The sequence below is a fragment of the Lithohypha guttulata genome (genome assembly GCF_036872675.1).
Source record: "Lithohypha guttulata strain CCFEE 5908 chromosome Unknown scaffold_1, whole genome shotgun sequence".
Lineage (NCBI taxonomy): Eukaryota > Fungi > Ascomycota > Eurotiomycetes > Chaetothyriales > Trichomeriaceae > Lithohypha > Lithohypha guttulata.
In genome coordinates, this window is record NW_027042750.1 from 3,401,631 (window position 1) to 3,417,968 (window position 16,338).

Sequence of the window (16,338 nt, forward strand, 5' to 3'; positions counted from 1 at the left end):
TCTTTGATGGCGGGATCGGACCAGTGCTGATGGCTTTACACCTATCGCGAGAGGTAGCGTCGTCCGCCCGATACGCGGAGAACCTAAAGCCTAAGCTGTTGCCCGAAGACAACAGCTCGAGACGGGATACCTAGCGAAGACAGAATAGGGGGGAGAACATTTGGCTAGGACAGTTGAGTGGCCATGTGCTCAGAGGAGCTTAGCTGTCTTGGGTAGAATGGTGTTTAATTGGTCTGAGCCTGGCTGCTAGACAGGTACATTGCTGGTCTGGACAATTGCAGGCCGTCGAATGTCCACCCACAGCCAAATAGCGACTATGGCCATGTCCCTAAACGGGCCTGCTTTCAAGTAACCACCCTTAGCAGGAAATAGTCTTGTATCATGTGCACCCAGAGAACCCAAACCACATGGTTTGAGTTTACTTCCATAACTTGCCCAATGAGACTTCCTTGTCGTCGTGCTTGTTCAGTACTTTGGCTGTTGCCAGGTCAAAGTCCTCTTGTGTTACATGCACTCTTCTTTCTCTCAGCGCAAACATACCAGCCTCCGTACAGACACCTTTCAGCTCTGCACCGGAGCAACCATTCATCTTCTCGGCAATCTTCTTCAGATCAATACCCCTGGTCAAGTTCATACTTCTGGAATGTATCCTCAAGATATCAGCTCTGGCGTCCACGGATGGTGGAGGAAACTCAATCTTTCGGTCTATTCGTCCAGGCCGTAACAGGGCAGGATCCAGGATGTCGAGTCGATTTGTTGCCATTATGACTTTAATATTTTTGTGAGATTCGAAGCCGTCCAGCTGATTCAGCAGTTCCAACATAGTTCTCTGCACCTCGGAATCACCACCACTGCTGCCTTCCACTCGCGAAGAGCCAATACTGTCGATTTCGTCCATAAAGATGATACTTGGTGCGTGTTCTCTAGCCATAACGAACAATTCTCTGACCATCCTACTACCTTCACCAATGTATTTCTGCACCAGTTCCGAGCCCGAGACTCTGATGAATTTACAGTCTGCATGATGTGCGACAGCTCTTGCTAATAACGTTTTCCCTGTACCTGGTGGACCGTAGAGAAGAACACCCTTAGGCTGTGCTATTCCCAACGACTCGAAAAGTTCTGGATGATTGAGGCCGAGTTCGATGACTTCCTTGATTTCCTTGATCTGCTGGTCCAACCCACCAATCATGTCGTAGGTACTGTCTGGTACCTTCTCTACCATCATGAGGGATACGAGTGGATCGACGGACGATGGCATCATCTTTTCGAGTTTGTAGGAATCGCTTAATAGGGAGACTCGCTTGCCGACTGTGAGTTTCGAGATATCGACATCGTCCGCAATGTCGACGACTGTAGAAAGTCGTTAGTACAAAATTCATTTCCGAGCACGAGCTGAGACCTACCATATTTGCCCTCAGGATGTACTTTGACTAAGACCTTCTTGGTGCCCATGACCTTGACGACTTCTCCCACGTATGATCCAGGTTGCTGTAGAAGACCTAGCTCCTCTCTGAGCAGTCGTACTCTCGAGTTGTAATCATTCCTCTGAGCCTCCAAACGTCTGAGAACTGCCTGGCCTTTAATGATCTCGAGCTTCAGACTCTCGATCTTGTTGTTGTAGAAACTGTCCAATGCCATAGTGACTGTGCTAGTTGGGTAGGCGGATGTGATCGTCGGGGCGGCACCAGTACGGGTATTTTCACGTCTAGAGAGGTGTCTGCAAGCGAGTAGAGCGGTTCGTTAGTCGACGAGTGGAATACGAAGCGACGATGATTATGCGGCGGCGCGACCTTGAAAGGCGGAAGGAGCAATCGTCACCTGCACAAGCGGCCTATAAGTCGGTCCGTAACTAGGTCTGCCCAGGCGGCAATTTGCGCAGCTTTAGTGAAGCTTGCAAAGTTGGCAGCGGTAGCATTACACGCAGACCATATCTCAGAAACAGCGTCCTGCACCCTTGTGTCGCTGTGCAGCTCTAATGGCCGCGGCTTCTCCCGAGGGGAGTAGCCTCTATGATCAGATTAGACGTGCAGACCCAGAAGATGTCAAGAAGCGGCAGCAAGCCATCAACGAACGAATTCATGCGACCTTCCAGCAGAGTCAGAAGCGGTTGGCAAGCCTGATAGACGAGAACTCGACCCTCCCTACGACAGTCTCTTCAGTCACTGTACTTGGCGCACCTAACACGCGGCACTCGTTCCTCAAGGGCATAGTCGATCCTCTGCTGACCGCGAACCGAGATCGACCTTACACCCAGTCAGAACTTGTACAAGAAGCTTCGAAAGCTGCCTCCAAGCTCAGCAAATTTGGTAAGATGCACGCTCGGTTCAAGCCAATATTATGCTGATGTATTTAGACATCTTCCACCCTCCCATATCTGTCTATATTGACAAAGCTGAGAAAAGTGATCCGAATACCACACCAACCGATGTCGCTATTTACTATTCAGTGAAGGAAAAGAGCAAAGTTTTTGCAAAGACCGGTACAGATGTGGGCAACGCCGAAGGATCTGCTTATGCGAATGTGCAATGGCGGAATCTGTTTGGTGGTGCTGAAGCTCTTGACCTAAACGCATCGCTTGGTACAAGGACAAGATCCTCATATCAAGGTAGCCTGGATACACCAGTTAACGGTAACCCAAATTTGAAGTTTCAGGTTGGGGGTGTTCAGAGCACAGTTCAGAAGGTCTTTGCCAGCCACGAAGAGATGCAACGAGGAGGGTGGGGCAAGCTCAGGTATCTAAGTCCATCAGGTTCTCTGCACGAGTTTGGCTACAATGGTTATTGGAGGCAACTCACAGGCTTAGCACAAAATGCTTCACCTACCGTGCGTAACGATGCTGGTGACACTTTCAAGAGCAGTCTGAGCCATACTTGGATCAATGATCGAAGAGACAACCCTATCTTACCGACATCCGGCTACTACACAAAAACAAACAACGAGATTGCGGGTCTTGGTCCGTTGGCAGGAGATGTAGCCTTTCTCAAATCAGAAATAGAAACACAACAAGCTCTATCAATTCCAATACCTGGTGTCAAGGGTCACAGTGGGGTGAGCTTGACCACAGGGTTTCGAGCAGGCATGCTTTACCCATTGACCTTGAACGGAGCCAGCAATCCTTCAATGTCTAGAATAAACGACCGATTTCAGCTTGGTGGCCCAACCGACGTTCGAGGATTCAGGTTATCAGGACTGGGACCTCGAGACGGACTTGATGCTGTTGGTGGAGATGTGTATGCCGCGGCCAGCGCCAACTTGCTCCTGCCGATACCCAAGGTGGGAATCGATAAGCCTCTGCGCTTACAAGCTTTCGTCAATGGTGGTAGACTACTAGCGCTGCGATCGAAAGAGAAAGAAGGAGCCATGTCCAGTGAAGAAGTGCAGCAGACTATGAAGGCCACTTTCAGTGAGCTGGGTAATGGACTGCCAAGCATGTCTGCTGGCGTTGGACTCGTATATGCTCATCCTGCTGCGAGGTTTGAGCTGAACTTTTCTCTGCCGTTAGTACTGAGGAAAGGAGAAGAAGGTCGCAAGGGATTGCAATTCGGTATCGGTATAAACTTCTTGTAGAACACAATACAGATATGTAAAGTTCAATATTCTTGCAGATGCACGTCAGGAGTGTACCAGGTACTGTATAGCAGAACTGAGTTGTCCGTCTGTGTGCGAATCTCTTGTATGAGTCTTGCCTGTCGCCGTGGTTCTGAGGCGACCACAGCCGGCCAGATGATATCTACTAACGATTGATTGTACCTGAATGTAATGCATGTGCAACTTCCAGTAAAATGGACACATTTGCCAGACCACAATATTGAAGGACAACTTGCACTTACTGCCATAGAACGACTCACGCTCAGCCCGTGGCCACGAATCCGACACGACATTACCTGCGTAGCACATCCCTTCACCGAACCACTACACCGCCGGTAGAGCGAGCACAATCTGCACGCTTCTGCCAGGTTTGGCACAATCGTCCGCATTCGCTGACCTACAATCTTCTTACTTCACCATGGCGTACTACAACCAAGGCTACCAGCCTCAGCCCAGCTCGACGCCTTCCAATGCAGCCAACCTCCAATTCTACTCTTCCTCATACGGCCAAGGTGTAAGCGGCCACACTACCCCTTCGCAAGCAGCTTATGGTAGTTATCCTGCTGCTCCTGCTTCAAACGCATACCCTGCATATGGATCAGGTGCTCCTGCAAGCTTTGGCGCGCCGCCTGTGTCAGGACGCATGGGAGAGCAGGGTGGATTGAGGACTGGTTGGATTGCTGCTTTTTCAACTGAAGGTTACGAGGGAGAACCTGGACTTATGGAAGAGTTAGGTGTGAATTTTGGACACATAAAAACGAAGGTGAGCACAAAAGCATAGAGATACAGTGGCAGATCCAGCGACCTGCAATAGCTGAGTGACTGCGAGCCACTATACAAGTTCAGAATGTAGGCAGTACTAACTCAAATTCTGTAGACACAAGCAGTTCTCAACCCCCTCTCTCGACCCTCCCCACATATCATGGACGATTCTGACCTCTGGGGTGCCCTCATCTATGTCTGCTCTTACGGAGCTTTCCTTGCTTTATCCGGAAAATTCGCCTGGGGCTACATCTATGGCATAGCTCTTTTCGGCAGCATAGCACTACACTGGATCTTCGCCCTCATGACTCCGCCAATAGACCCAAGTGAGCAACAGCAAGATCAATATCAGCAATCACAAGGTCTACGAGACCATGCCGACAGGTCTGGGTCTTTCTCCGCAACCCTGACATACAGCCGCAGCGCAAGTGTGCTCGGGTACTGTTTCCTGCCTCTGAGTCTCATCGCTCTGTTTGGTGTCCTGTTGCCAATGGATTCGTTTTGGGGCTACTGTTTGACTGCCGCTGCCGTTGGCTGGTGCACGTACAGCAGTAGTGGTATGTTTGTATCCGTTGGTAGAATGAGTGGGATGAGAGGCTTGGTAGCATATCCACTTGCCTTGTTCTACTGTGGGTTCGGTATTATGGGTATCTTCTCCAGTCGAGGCATAGGACCGCTTGAGGGTAAGCTAGGCTGAAGGAATGACAAATACATGATCACTTAACTACTATCACACTCCACTTCTTGCCGCATCAGCTCACTGGAGGTCTCGAAGAAGTATATGGCTACTTCCGTATGGCGTTTTGATTGACGACACACAAACAGCCTGTGGTCTTTGAGCCGATTGCGCCGCGTTTCGCCAACAGCAATCCCTTACATATAATGTCACGCATTCCTATTGCGTGGGCTGAGCAGTGCCTTACGTCCTCGTAATATGTCACCAATAAGTATGAAACACCAAACCCAATCGACTTTTGGAATATAAAGGCAGGTCTACTGGCCTCTTTAGCAACATTCTCAGCATCTACATGACTCTTGCGGTTGCACTCAACACCACAAATTCAGAATAGGATGGCCCAATTCAAGTTTGCAGGACAACCTGGTTCAGCCGCACATCCATCCTTCACGACATCCAAGCGGCAGGTACGCCGTCTCCTCGAGCTCGTAGACTCTGCGTCAAATTGGCCGAACCACCCCAATGAACAGTTCCGCGATCTTGCGAAGATTGAGCGGGCACTCTACGCCCTGGCAAATTCTGTTATCTTGATGGCGAGTGTTATGCCCATAGAAGAGAACTGCATGATTATCGACGAAATTGAGGGTGGTCTCCAATCTATCCACGACCATAGCATCGATGTCTCCCGCGCTATTAGAAGCCTGAAACGCACCCTGGTCGATCCTTACGAACGTGATTACGTTCGCATCATGCTCGACAACTTCGACCAACTTGAGGCGCGCTTCCAGACGATAAAAGACCACGTACGGAATGTGGAATTCGGACTTGAAGACATCCAAATGGGAAGCAAAGAATGGATCAAAGACTGTAATGATTTTATGTACCACGGCTGTGATATCCTCATGGAGACGACCAAAAAGTGTAAGGCGATCCTTGCGATTGATTGCTTCAGACTCGCGGCTCACGACCAAAGCTCCAACCCGCTTCGGAATTTTCGACCTTCGGGAGACGGAAATGCTGCTGACTTTGAGGGAGCTATATCCCGGAGCACGCCCGTCTATCCAGCGGCTCCTGTAGTGGCGCGTTCAGATCTCGAACCTCAACCCAGAGCACCAGTAAAGACCAGAAGTCGTGTCGATGCTGCTGAGCCGACCTCGGCAAGTTCTACATCTCATGCTGGTAGCCAGCCTCGTGGATACGTCCGAGGCGATTCGGAGCTGTCTCCCAAATCTAGCGCAAATTCCTCTGACTGGCCACCACGCAAGAAGCAAGTTGGCGAGCAGGAAGGTAAGAAAGAGTCTGGTATTTCGTCGGACACCGCAACCGCTGTCGAGCAAGCTATAAGGTACGGTCTTGCTCTCGAGCTTGACGCCAAGTCAGGACCCGAGATCGTGAGGATAGGCTCGGGAGGAGCACGACCAGTTTCGAAGGTGAGAGATGCAACAGTGGGAGAGTCTGTTAACGACGAGAATTCGCGTCATGACTCGGGAGGTGAATCTGTCAAGAAAGCACGGTCATCACTAATGGACGCCATATGACAAGAAACCGTGATCAGATTCTGTACTTTGAAGGTTCATTTACACTGTTTTCTCTACATGTGCTTTTGTGCAGGGGCGCCCACCAGAGGAGCGAATAGCTTCGCGGACTATACATACATACTATCGTACCCCACGCTCAGTAGCTAACTACTAGTCAAATTGTACCTAATGTTCAATTAAGATTAAGTCACTTTTTGAGAGACACTACTACTCCTCGTGAAGTCAATGTTCCGAAGTCAAGCAAGCGCAAACACGAAGAGGCTTCGGAAAATCCGAAAAGAAAGACGATAGCTTCAGACAACTGTGAACCATTGGCTGCGACTTATTGATACTACGTATCCAAATAACCAGACGTACAAGAACCCAGAAGCGAGTTGATTATTACGCAGCCAATCATTCTACCGAATAAGAGAATGGAGCACTGGACGAACAGTGAACAGAACCACACGGAGGAATGTCGCTGTCGCTGGAGAAACAGAATTCTTTCGGTCAACGATACGTAGTACTTTGCAGTTTCGTGGTGGTATCTATTACAGTGTGTACGTTGTCTGCATGCTTTCACCAAACAAGGTGAAGATCTAGACAGAAAGGTTGATATACGTACATGAACACACATAATTAGACTACATGACTCGAATCCTTCTTCGTGTGCTTACTTTCTTTGAATGAAGGAGAAATAGAAATATATATATATATATGTGTGTGTGTATATCTGTCCAGTGCCTTTTCGAGGAGGCCGCTGGTTAAGGGATCACGGGTGATGGGATACGTAACACACACATCTTTAACAGTCACCAACTTCGTGCATGAGTCCTTGAACAGAAGGTTTCACGGATACTTCGCTCTACAAGGGTATCGCGCTGAGATCAGCTTTTCTGACGCTGGGGAGTGCAGCCTTATCATGTTAATACTTGTCATGTCAATCTCTTTTGCCATGTGTCATGTCGTGCCACGATTTTCTCGAGTGTACTCTAGTAAGCTCATTCTGTCTCTCCTCTACCAAGGTGTCCTCCCCACAAGTCTATCCTTCTTCTCATACCTCGCCCACCTATTACCACCCGGCCAAATGGGCCTTGGCACTGACGAACCTGTACCCGCCGCGCTCGCCGAGCTCGCACTCGCAGTCCCTATAGCCTCTCCTCCACTTGCCGAACTCGTTGTGCTTGGTAGTGGCGGCGCACTAGCAGTATGCGTCGACCGTGCTGTGCCATTCGTGCTCAAGTCTGCAGTCACTTTCTTCGTGCCCGTGGCTGTATCGAAACCATTGATCGTTCGGTTGAAGAGCTGGAGGGATGCGAGGGGCTGGTAGTATGGGATTTCGTGACCGGCTTCGTAGATGCGGGTGAAGGAGAAGTTGCCGTATTCGCGGGTTTCGCCGTATTGGACACCGTTGGCGGTCATAGGGACATAGCCTGCTGCGTTGAATTCGGCTGTATGCGTGTAGTTGACCTGTTTGGAGACTGCTTCGCCACCAAACCAGTTACTGTGAGTATATTAGCAGATGTACGATGTAAAAGCAGCATTTTAACCTCCCAGATATAGTCCGCGTCGCCGTAGAGAAGTGACACTCTAACGCCTGAATTTAGGATGCGCTCCAAGTCGTCTAAGAAGTTTGGGTATACAAAGTCACCGGTCTGTTGAAAAGCATAGTAGATGTTTGTATTGGAGAAACTTGTGTAGTTTGTGTCAACACCGAGGGCTTCCTGTGTGCTAGCTAGGTTAAGGAAGTCAATCATGTAGTCTGGTGGTGTTGGATCGTCGTATGGATGGCGGATGTCGTATACACCCCGACCTCCGAAGGCGTAGTATGGCGACTCGACATTGTCCCGACACTGGTTAGCAGCTTCTGTGCAAACTGCTTGACCGACCAGCGTGCTCTGGTTAGCATAGTAGCAGTACTCGATTTGAGTCAAACAGCCGAAGACGGGAGAGTATAGGGCGATCTGAGTATAGTCGTAGATCGACTGGTTGTAGGCCTGAATACCGTAGGTGTTTTTTGTCGCAAATTCTGGGTAGTATGGAGCCTGAATATACTCGTCAATGATGCCGTTTATGATGGTGAGTGAGCCGAATTCTAATGGTACACCTTGTCGAGAACCGTTCGAGATAAAACTACTTTGTTGTTGGAAGTAGTTAAAATATGCCGGCCCGTAATGACCTATCGAGATTAGCTTCTACTCTGAGACTTGTGCAACTAGCGAGGCTTTGATCGAGGAAGACAAAAACAAGGGCTGTGGCGGACACCCATGTCCCAGTATACCTGTATCGTTCTTCTCTCTTCTCAGTCCGCGTGCAAGCTATTTGCTTACCTCCATAACTCTCAGTAGCGAGATTGAAAACTCTTGATGTTATATTCGAGTTGAGCTGTGGCAATTCTGCAAGAAACGCCTGAATGATATCCCAGGCTGCGACCGCGGCCAAGTCAGTGGTATCAATCTTTGTATTGTTGATGACCGGGTAACGTCCATCGACCGGTGCTTCGGAGGCATTCAAGAAGGCACCAAAGAATGGATCAAGCGAACCAGGCTCCTTAGCACCATATGAGAAACCCACGCCAACCTAGTGTCTCGTCAATATGCCCACCTTGTTTATAATGAGTCTTTTATTAACGTACTGGTTGTGAAAGGAATAGCATATTTGATACCTCATTCCAGGAGTATGGGTTCAATTGCGTGGTCAGATTCTGTGTGACGTTACATGGACCGAGTTCTTGGAAGAGGCCGATAAGACTGTCACTGCCAGGGCCACCGTTGAGCCATAGAGTAATGGGATCGGTGGAGGGATCATTTCTGCTCTCGAAGAAGTAAAACTGTGACGTCTCAGCGAAAAAGCCTGTTCAATGACAAAGCGGACCCACGAAGCTGTGAACATCTGGTGCTAGATTGATAAAACCAGCATACGAAGCGACACCTGGCGTTGTCTCGCATATGCCTTCTTGACCTGGGTTCTTGTAGGTGATATTGAAATTGGGTCCTGTGATGGTTTGAATACCGACAGGCTCAGCAGGTAGCTGTCTTTTAGTGATCTGTGCTGATCTTTTCCAACCAGGCTTCTGCACCTTGGGACCAGGAAGGAATGCAGAGGTCACACCTAACCATGCTGTGGCTGCTACGAGCACTTCGCCACTAAGACGCATGGTAGACGCGCTTCAAAGTGACGAGGGGGAAACAGGCAGAGAGCAGGTAGAAACGATGCGGAGAACACGATGGAGAGTGAAGTAAAGATAGCCAAGCAACACAAGAAAGTGGAAGGAGTAGACAAGCTCGTTCCGCATGAGCTTGACCATGCTTTTGTACTTTACCTTGCAACATGCAAGCACACGACTGGCAAGCTAGTAACGACCAGCGATCTCCTGCGGAATTTGTGACCGCCAGTAACGACTTGTAGGAGACAACCATGTGGGATAGATCAACTGTCTGGATACACCAGCGTGCGAGCATCCACTGGAGCCGTCGCTTTTCGATCAGAACCTGAGTATCATGGTCCCTAGCCGCAAACGGAAGGGTTCAATTGGAAGAATGTGCGTGAAGCTCAAGATTGTTCCCCACGAGCAGAACCCCGGTGTCACCAGGGACGGCCCCGTTCAGGTTGTACATATACCTTGATCCATCTTGTGTATCTCAAGGCTCGAACCAATTGCGTCCTCTGATTGTCGACGTGTCCTTGACTCATGACGAGGTCAGTGTGGTAGTGAAGTGAAGGATGGAGGAAAAGCAAGTCGCGTGAAGTTAGACCGCAAAGGCTAGACCGGGAACGGCAGGTTAGATTTTGCGAAGCTTCGTGGAGGTCACCACAAAGCTTATCTCCTCCCTCACTATCAGGTGGGAGGGTGTCATTGAAAGTGGAACGGTTCGACCCCATGGTTGGAGCAACGTCGTGATTTCCTGGCAGGTATTGCGCAACCACAAGCAGTACTGAGCTACAGTAGTATAATTGTAAGTGACACCCTGAGCTCTCGCAACCTACACTACCACGCCGGGTTGAGTGAGTCCTCGTGTATGCATGTGTTAATGAGAACGACTTTTGCGGACACGTTTGGTCTATAGCGTACTGTATGAACAGTTATCAGCTCCGAGCAGAATATCCGGGTTTGTTGTTCTGGATAAGGTCGGGGTACTCATTGTGACAGGACCACCAACATTGTGCCTGATATCTGTTGACTTATTCAGGGGGGACACTTGTGTGGTTAATGCTTTCTTCGATTGAAAACATTCCAGCTGCATGCCTAAAGTTCCGCACCAGCAAACTTGATATACGAAGAAGTCAAATTCTGGTCTGAGCCACAGTAGTTCAGTCGACGTCGCCGAACACCCGTAGGGCAATAACGTAGAGCATGAATGCGCCTAAGGCGTAGTATAGACCTCTCTTCCCAAACCAATTTTGCCCAGCGTCCCTCACCGCTTCACCACCCTGCACAAGTGCACCAGACGAATGAATTCCACCCAACCTTCTTCGCAAGGCTGCAGTTTCTGGAGAGCACTGAACGGTTTGACCCGGAGGATCAGGCAAACACTTGCCAGTTCTCGGGTCTATCCTATTCTCAGTAATCCATTTCCAGTTCTCCGCATCTTCGTCTGGCCATTCTGAGCGGAATTTGACACCTCCATCACCAGCCTTGATGTTGCCCAGACCTCTCACGGTTTGTTGCACTCCAGGTGTTGGACTGGTCGCCGAGCCACCACCAGTTGAATTCCACCACCGTGATCTGGCAGCGTAGAACCTTCTTTCAGCAGGATTATTACTTATACTTCCGGCGGTCATCTCTTCACTGTTCATGAACGACAATAGGCCGTTCAGTATAGTCGCAACAGACCAGGCTGGATTGAAAGATTTTGGATGGAAATCGCTTATGCTCAAGCATAGTCTTTCGGAAGGACGAAAGCGACCACTGGGAGTATGCATTCGTATGGCGGGAGGAGCGAATGGGTAATCAGAAGGGAAAACGAGCGAGCCCCAGTACTGGCCACCTTCGTAAGGAGTGTTGGGCGCACCAGTCAGGATGTAGTGCCATTCGAGGATGTTCGATTCTGATGGGTGTGCAACAATGTATGGAGGAGGGTCTTTTTGTATGTTTTGATATTCTCTCGTCAGTCGTTTATGCGCTCCAGGAGTCGCCATGGTGAGATTCAGAACGAGCGTGAGTTTACAGACAGCCTATGCAGTGTGATCTGAGGATGTGGAAGTTAGTGTAGATCAAATGAGTGCGACCAAATTTCTATCAGTAAGATGTTTGTAGTATAAGGGTTACTAAATAGTGAATGTTAGTGAATCGCGGAAGTGATGACTTGTTCATTTCAGTGTTTGTGGTTGTGGTTCAGGCAGTAAATCGCCCAACCCAGATTCGCCGCAGACGACCAGGATTAACTGCTAGGAAGGTACCAAGCTTTTTAGAGGCCATAAATGGGCACAGTTAGGGATCCCGCACTTTCCCTCAGGCAGGATGGCTAGCTGCAGCATGACCTAAAGTTGGATTTGAGATTCTCGTGACGCGGTCGCTGACGCAAATCATACCGAAGAGATCGCACAGGGATCATGTAGTCTGCAAATGATAGAAATGATTGAAATCGGTCTCAAACGCCTGGTCAAAGGGAGCCTCAGGACATTCAAGGAGTAAGCTGATGTTGTCGTTGAGCTCACATCCTGGCCCAGCTACTTTCGTGGCTGCCAGCTTACCGAGACGCGCCTTCCATGGCAGATCCCGGTCTGGAGATCTCTGCGCATAATGGATGCACGTGCGTTTACAATCATCGCTCAATTAAGCACAGACTCGAATCGATACTTCATAGCAGCCCTTTGATCCTCGCTAATGATATTGAAGTCATCTGACGCGTGCTTGTGCAATTGTCAGGATTGTTGTGAAGTCGGATCCAGTCTCAAATCATAGATACAACAACAAGCACAACGATATTTGCCCATATTTCCACTACCACCCTGCCACAGTGAATGCCCGGCATGAACTCGAATTATGTTTCATGATTGAGACCTGAGCGACACTCCATCTACTCAAGATGGTACCAGATCCACGACCGAAACCTTCGGAAAGGCCTCCATCTTATCCTCCTTCGATACGTGAAGAGGCTCAAGAGGAGGGTACTTCCTCAGAAACCGTCAGACCTTCGACTTCCACAAGAGGGAATTCCACTTTGGACTCCAGCAGAGAATATGGTAGCTTCATATCTCCCGTTCGGTTATTTCGAGGAAACTCACAGACTATACAGGAACCCTCGATACACCTGATGCAGGCACCGTTATACGAAGGAAGAATCCAGTCTCTCGTGCGCCTAGTTCGCCTGCCATTCGGAGAGACCGCTTAGACCTCGAGAGCACACTCCCGCTGGCTGGCAACCCTCGTATGCCAGTCCCTCGGAGACCTTCTACTGCTCGCAGGCGATCCACTCACAAGAAGCCCCTGCCCTACCGAGGCGAGCATTTCTCCGTCGACGATGATGCTTCCGAAGTCGAGGAGGATCGAGGCCAATTGCAAAATCCTGAACGAGCTGGTAGTGACGGATTTCCACATTTGCCACGTACAAATACTATTCGCCGCCGCACTATACAGGTGCCTAACCTCCCTCGTGTCGACTCCGGTGAAGAGGATGAAGATGGTGGTCGAATAGAAAGAATACCTACTGCAGACCTTGCCCACGATGATACAGAAACTCCAGATGTCGATGCAGAAGGTGAGTCAACAGCAGCTGAAGAGGACGAATTGAGTGATGCCGAAAGCTTCACCCTTAAGGACAGGCAATTGGCAATCAATGAGACCCATCCCTTTGGCATCAGGATATGGAAGCCGGCCTTGTACAAGAAGAACAGATCCGTCGAGAAAACTGCTGAAGACGACATCCACTCTTCGCCTTCTCAGATCGTCAGCACATGGTTATGGGCCTTCAATATCTTGTGGACCCTCCTCTTCGGATGGTGGTTGGCCACGGCTGCAGCTCTCTCTGGCCTCGTTTGCTGCCTCTTCTTTTTCGAATCTAGTGCTCTCGCTTATGCAAGGACTTTCTTTGGTTTGGCTAATTACCTTTTCTGGCCGTTTGGTAAATTCGTTAAGCTCGAACAAGACGAACATTATGCCGACGAGGACGAAGGTGAGGGCAGAAGCATCAGTGAGTACGAGAGATGGCAGAGTGGTGACCTCGAATACGGTCGCCTCATGTTTGGTGCCCATACTCCTCACATTAGCTCCATCGTTGGCAGACATCGAGACAGCATCGATTCTGCTACTGAACAAGACAGCTTGCTGGGCCGCAGCGTCAGGCCCGATCGCATCGAAACTGATCTCACCGCCAGAAAGCGCAGACTCTTCGGTCGCGGCCAGTGGACCTTGGGCCGCATTATCTTTTTCACCTTCTTCTACTTCTTCGTCGCTCCTCTTATGCTCGTCGTTGCACTCACCTGCTGGCTGCTGGTTTTCTGGATCCCCATGAGCAGAGTTCTGACCATCCTGTTCCACCACGTACGGAAGCGACCACTAGCTCTTACCTTTCACCCTGACGTAGCCTACGCTCGGGACACCACTAAACCATCGTCAATCATTCTATGTACTTATCGGGCTGCTGGGCTGAAATACTGGAAGTACACAGTTGATGGCACAAACATCTTTCTCATAAACTTCCTGGCTGTCGTCGCTTTCGTCATTTTCGACTACTTTTTCGTTCGAGAAATCTTTGGTGTCGAAACATGGATCACGAGTCCTGGCCTGCTATTCATCCTAGGTCTCATCTCGATCATTCCTCTGGCCTACTTTATCGGTCAAGCTGTGGCATCCATCTCTGCACAATCTTCCATGGGTCTTGGTGCCGTCATCAATGCACTCTTTTCAACAATCGTTGAGGTCTTCTTGTACTGCGTTGCCCTGAGACAGGGCAAAGGTCGACTTGTCGAAGGCAGTATCGTCGGTAGCATCTTTGCAGGCATTCTTCTCATGCCTGGCCTGTCAATGTGTTTCGGTGCCATCCGGAGAAAGACACAACGTTTCAACGTCAAATCCGCTGGTGCAACCTCGACCATGTTATTGTTCGCAATGATTGCCGCTTTCGGCCCAACATTATTCTACAAAATCTATGGTGCTCATGAGCTCATATGCAAGACTTGTTCGCACGATCAGCTGGATGAACCTCGAGACTGTCGCCAGTGCTACTTTCGCCAGGTTACTGCATTAGATGACCCTTTCTTTATAGACGCAGTTCGGCCATATTGTTGGATTGCTGCGGTACTGCTCTTCCTGTCCTATGTCATCGGCCTACTTTTCACCCTCAGAACTCATGCTGCCGTCATTTGGGAGACTGAAGTCAATGAGAAAAAGCCGCTTCCAATTCCTGTGGCTCCCACGACCGACATTAGCCCAGCTGATACCCGTGGTCAAAGTATGTATGCGTCACAGGTGCTTCCCAGCGGTGATTTGCAGACACCCAAGACAGCGATCAGAGATTCACAGATGTATAAGCGGATTCTAGGCCAATCCCTTCGAGCTGCAGGCCTCGATCCTGGTCTACCCGACGGCAACGCTGACGGTAATTCAACACTTGCTCGAGATGAACATGGTGTAGCTACTCATGACCAGGCAACCAACGATACCCTACCTCATGTCGTACCTCCGAAGGTAGCCACGCCCAAGAGTGTCTTGAGTCCTAACATGCAACCTGTTGTGCCAGGTCTGTCCGAGCAAGAGAACCAGAACCTACTTCGCCAAGTCGCAGCCCTAGCTTCTACAGCCGCGACAGCTGCTGCCCGAGATGTGGTCAATAATCCACGACAAACCTCATATATGACCTCACATTCAGCCAAGGTCGACAAGCACAGACCTTCGACAGCACGCTTGGACACCATTTTCGACGCATCCCGAATGAACGATCATAGTGCAACACCACTAGCCGAAAATCATGAAGGTGGTCATGGTGGTGGACACGATGCACCAAATTGGTCTCGTGGAAAATCTGCTGCCATACTTCTTATCGCTACTGTGGCCTATGCAGCTGTGGCGGAGGTTTTGGTCGACACTGTGGACGTCATCCTATCATCTATCGATATTGATGAAAAATTCTTGGGAATCACGCTTTTTGCACTAGTTCCAAATACTACCGAATTCCTAAACGCCATATCGTTCGCTATGAACGGCAATATTGCATTGTCGATGGAGATTGGATCTGCATATGTGCTTCAAGTGGCTCTTCTTCAAATACCAGCGCTGGTCTTGTTCAGTGCGGTATGGCAGTCCCGTGTTACTGGTGACCTTACAGATTACACCTTCAACCTCATCTTTCCACAATGGGACATGGTCACCGTCATCCTCTGCGTCTTTCTGCTCAGCTATGTCAGCACGGAAGGAAAGAGCAACTATTTCAAGGGCAGCATTCTCGTCATGGCATACCTTGTCATCTTGATGGGGTTCTATTATAGTGGTCTTACTGGCGTCGATCTACTTGGTATCAACCCTGATAACACATTAGCACTAACAGTGCATTCTATGCAGAGTCTTCAAGCAAAGAGTGCTCGAGGCAGGTCTGAGCTCTAAGACTATCAGCATATTATTCTCAAGCATGGCGTAAGGAGTGGTTTTGGATACAAGCATGGCACAACGAATCGTGCAACTCAAAGCAGGTGTATTCAGTCTCAATTTAGCATTTTGAAACAGGTGAGGTATTCTACAGGTGGTCTTGCCTTCTTTGCATGGAAGGCAAGTCGATCTATATTTTAGAAGATATGAATTCGATCATCAATCCAAATGAGCCATCAGCGAAAGTGTTACAGATTTCAATCGATTCT

The 16,338-nt window shown here is 49.4% G+C and overlaps 7 protein-coding genes across 7 annotated transcripts; 4 read left to right on the plus strand and 3 right to left on the minus strand.

Annotated features, from left to right (window-relative positions):
- Positions 1–418: 418 nt before the first annotated feature.
- LET1 (26S protease regulatory subunit 8) lies at positions 419–1,641 on the minus strand (the record flags this gene model as incomplete). Its single annotated transcript, XM_064895625.1, has 2 exons — positions 419–1,353; positions 1,407–1,641. The coding sequence occupies 2 exons, from the start codon at positions 1,639–1,641 to the stop codon at positions 419–421; spliced, it is 1,170 nt and encodes a 389-aa protein (XP_064758312.1).
- Positions 1,642–1,978: 337 nt separating this feature from the next.
- Positions 1,979–3,570, plus strand: LTR64_001245 (uncharacterized protein; the record flags this gene model as incomplete). The annotated part of the gene is made up of 2 exons (XM_064895626.1): positions 1,979–2,309; positions 2,357–3,570. 2 exons carry the CDS (start codon positions 1,979–1,981, stop codon positions 3,568–3,570), a joined length of 1,545 nt encoding a protein of 514 aa, XP_064758313.1.
- Positions 3,571–4,009: 439 nt separating this feature from the next.
- Positions 4,010–5,050, plus strand: LTR64_001246 (uncharacterized protein; the record flags this gene model as incomplete). The annotated part of the gene is made up of 2 exons (XM_064895627.1): positions 4,010–4,354; positions 4,469–5,050. The coding sequence occupies 2 exons, from the start codon at positions 4,010–4,012 to the stop codon at positions 5,048–5,050; spliced, it is 927 nt and encodes a 308-aa protein (XP_064758314.1).
- A 374-nt stretch (positions 5,051–5,424) lies between these two features.
- LTR64_001247 (uncharacterized protein) lies at positions 5,425–6,567 on the plus strand (the record flags this gene model as incomplete). Its single annotated transcript, XM_064895628.1, has 1 exon — positions 5,425–6,567. The coding sequence occupies one exon, from the start codon at positions 5,425–5,427 to the stop codon at positions 6,565–6,567; it is 1,143 nt and encodes a 380-aa protein (XP_064758315.1).
- A 996-nt stretch (positions 6,568–7,563) lies between these two features.
- LTR64_001248 (uncharacterized protein) lies at positions 7,564–9,703 on the minus strand (the record flags this gene model as incomplete). Its single annotated transcript, XM_064895629.1, has 5 exons — positions 7,564–8,027; positions 8,075–8,725; positions 8,877–9,126; positions 9,182–9,376; positions 9,425–9,703. The coding sequence occupies 5 exons, from the start codon at positions 9,701–9,703 to the stop codon at positions 7,564–7,566; spliced, it is 1,839 nt and encodes a 612-aa protein (XP_064758316.1).
- A 1,154-nt stretch (positions 9,704–10,857) lies between these two features.
- Positions 10,858–11,685, minus strand: UBC6 (Ubiquitin-conjugating enzyme E2 6; the record flags this gene model as incomplete). Its single annotated transcript, XM_064895630.1, has 1 exon — positions 10,858–11,685. One exon carries the CDS (start codon positions 11,683–11,685, stop codon positions 10,858–10,860), a length of 828 nt encoding a protein of 275 aa, XP_064758317.1.
- Positions 11,686–12,575: 890 nt separating this feature from the next.
- LTR64_001250 (uncharacterized protein) lies at positions 12,576–16,087 on the plus strand (the record flags this gene model as incomplete). The annotated part of the gene is made up of 2 exons (XM_064895631.1): positions 12,576–12,732; positions 12,786–16,087. The coding sequence occupies 2 exons, from the start codon at positions 12,576–12,578 to the stop codon at positions 16,085–16,087; spliced, it is 3,459 nt and encodes a 1,152-aa protein (XP_064758318.1).
- Positions 16,088–16,338: the final 251 nt, after the last annotated feature.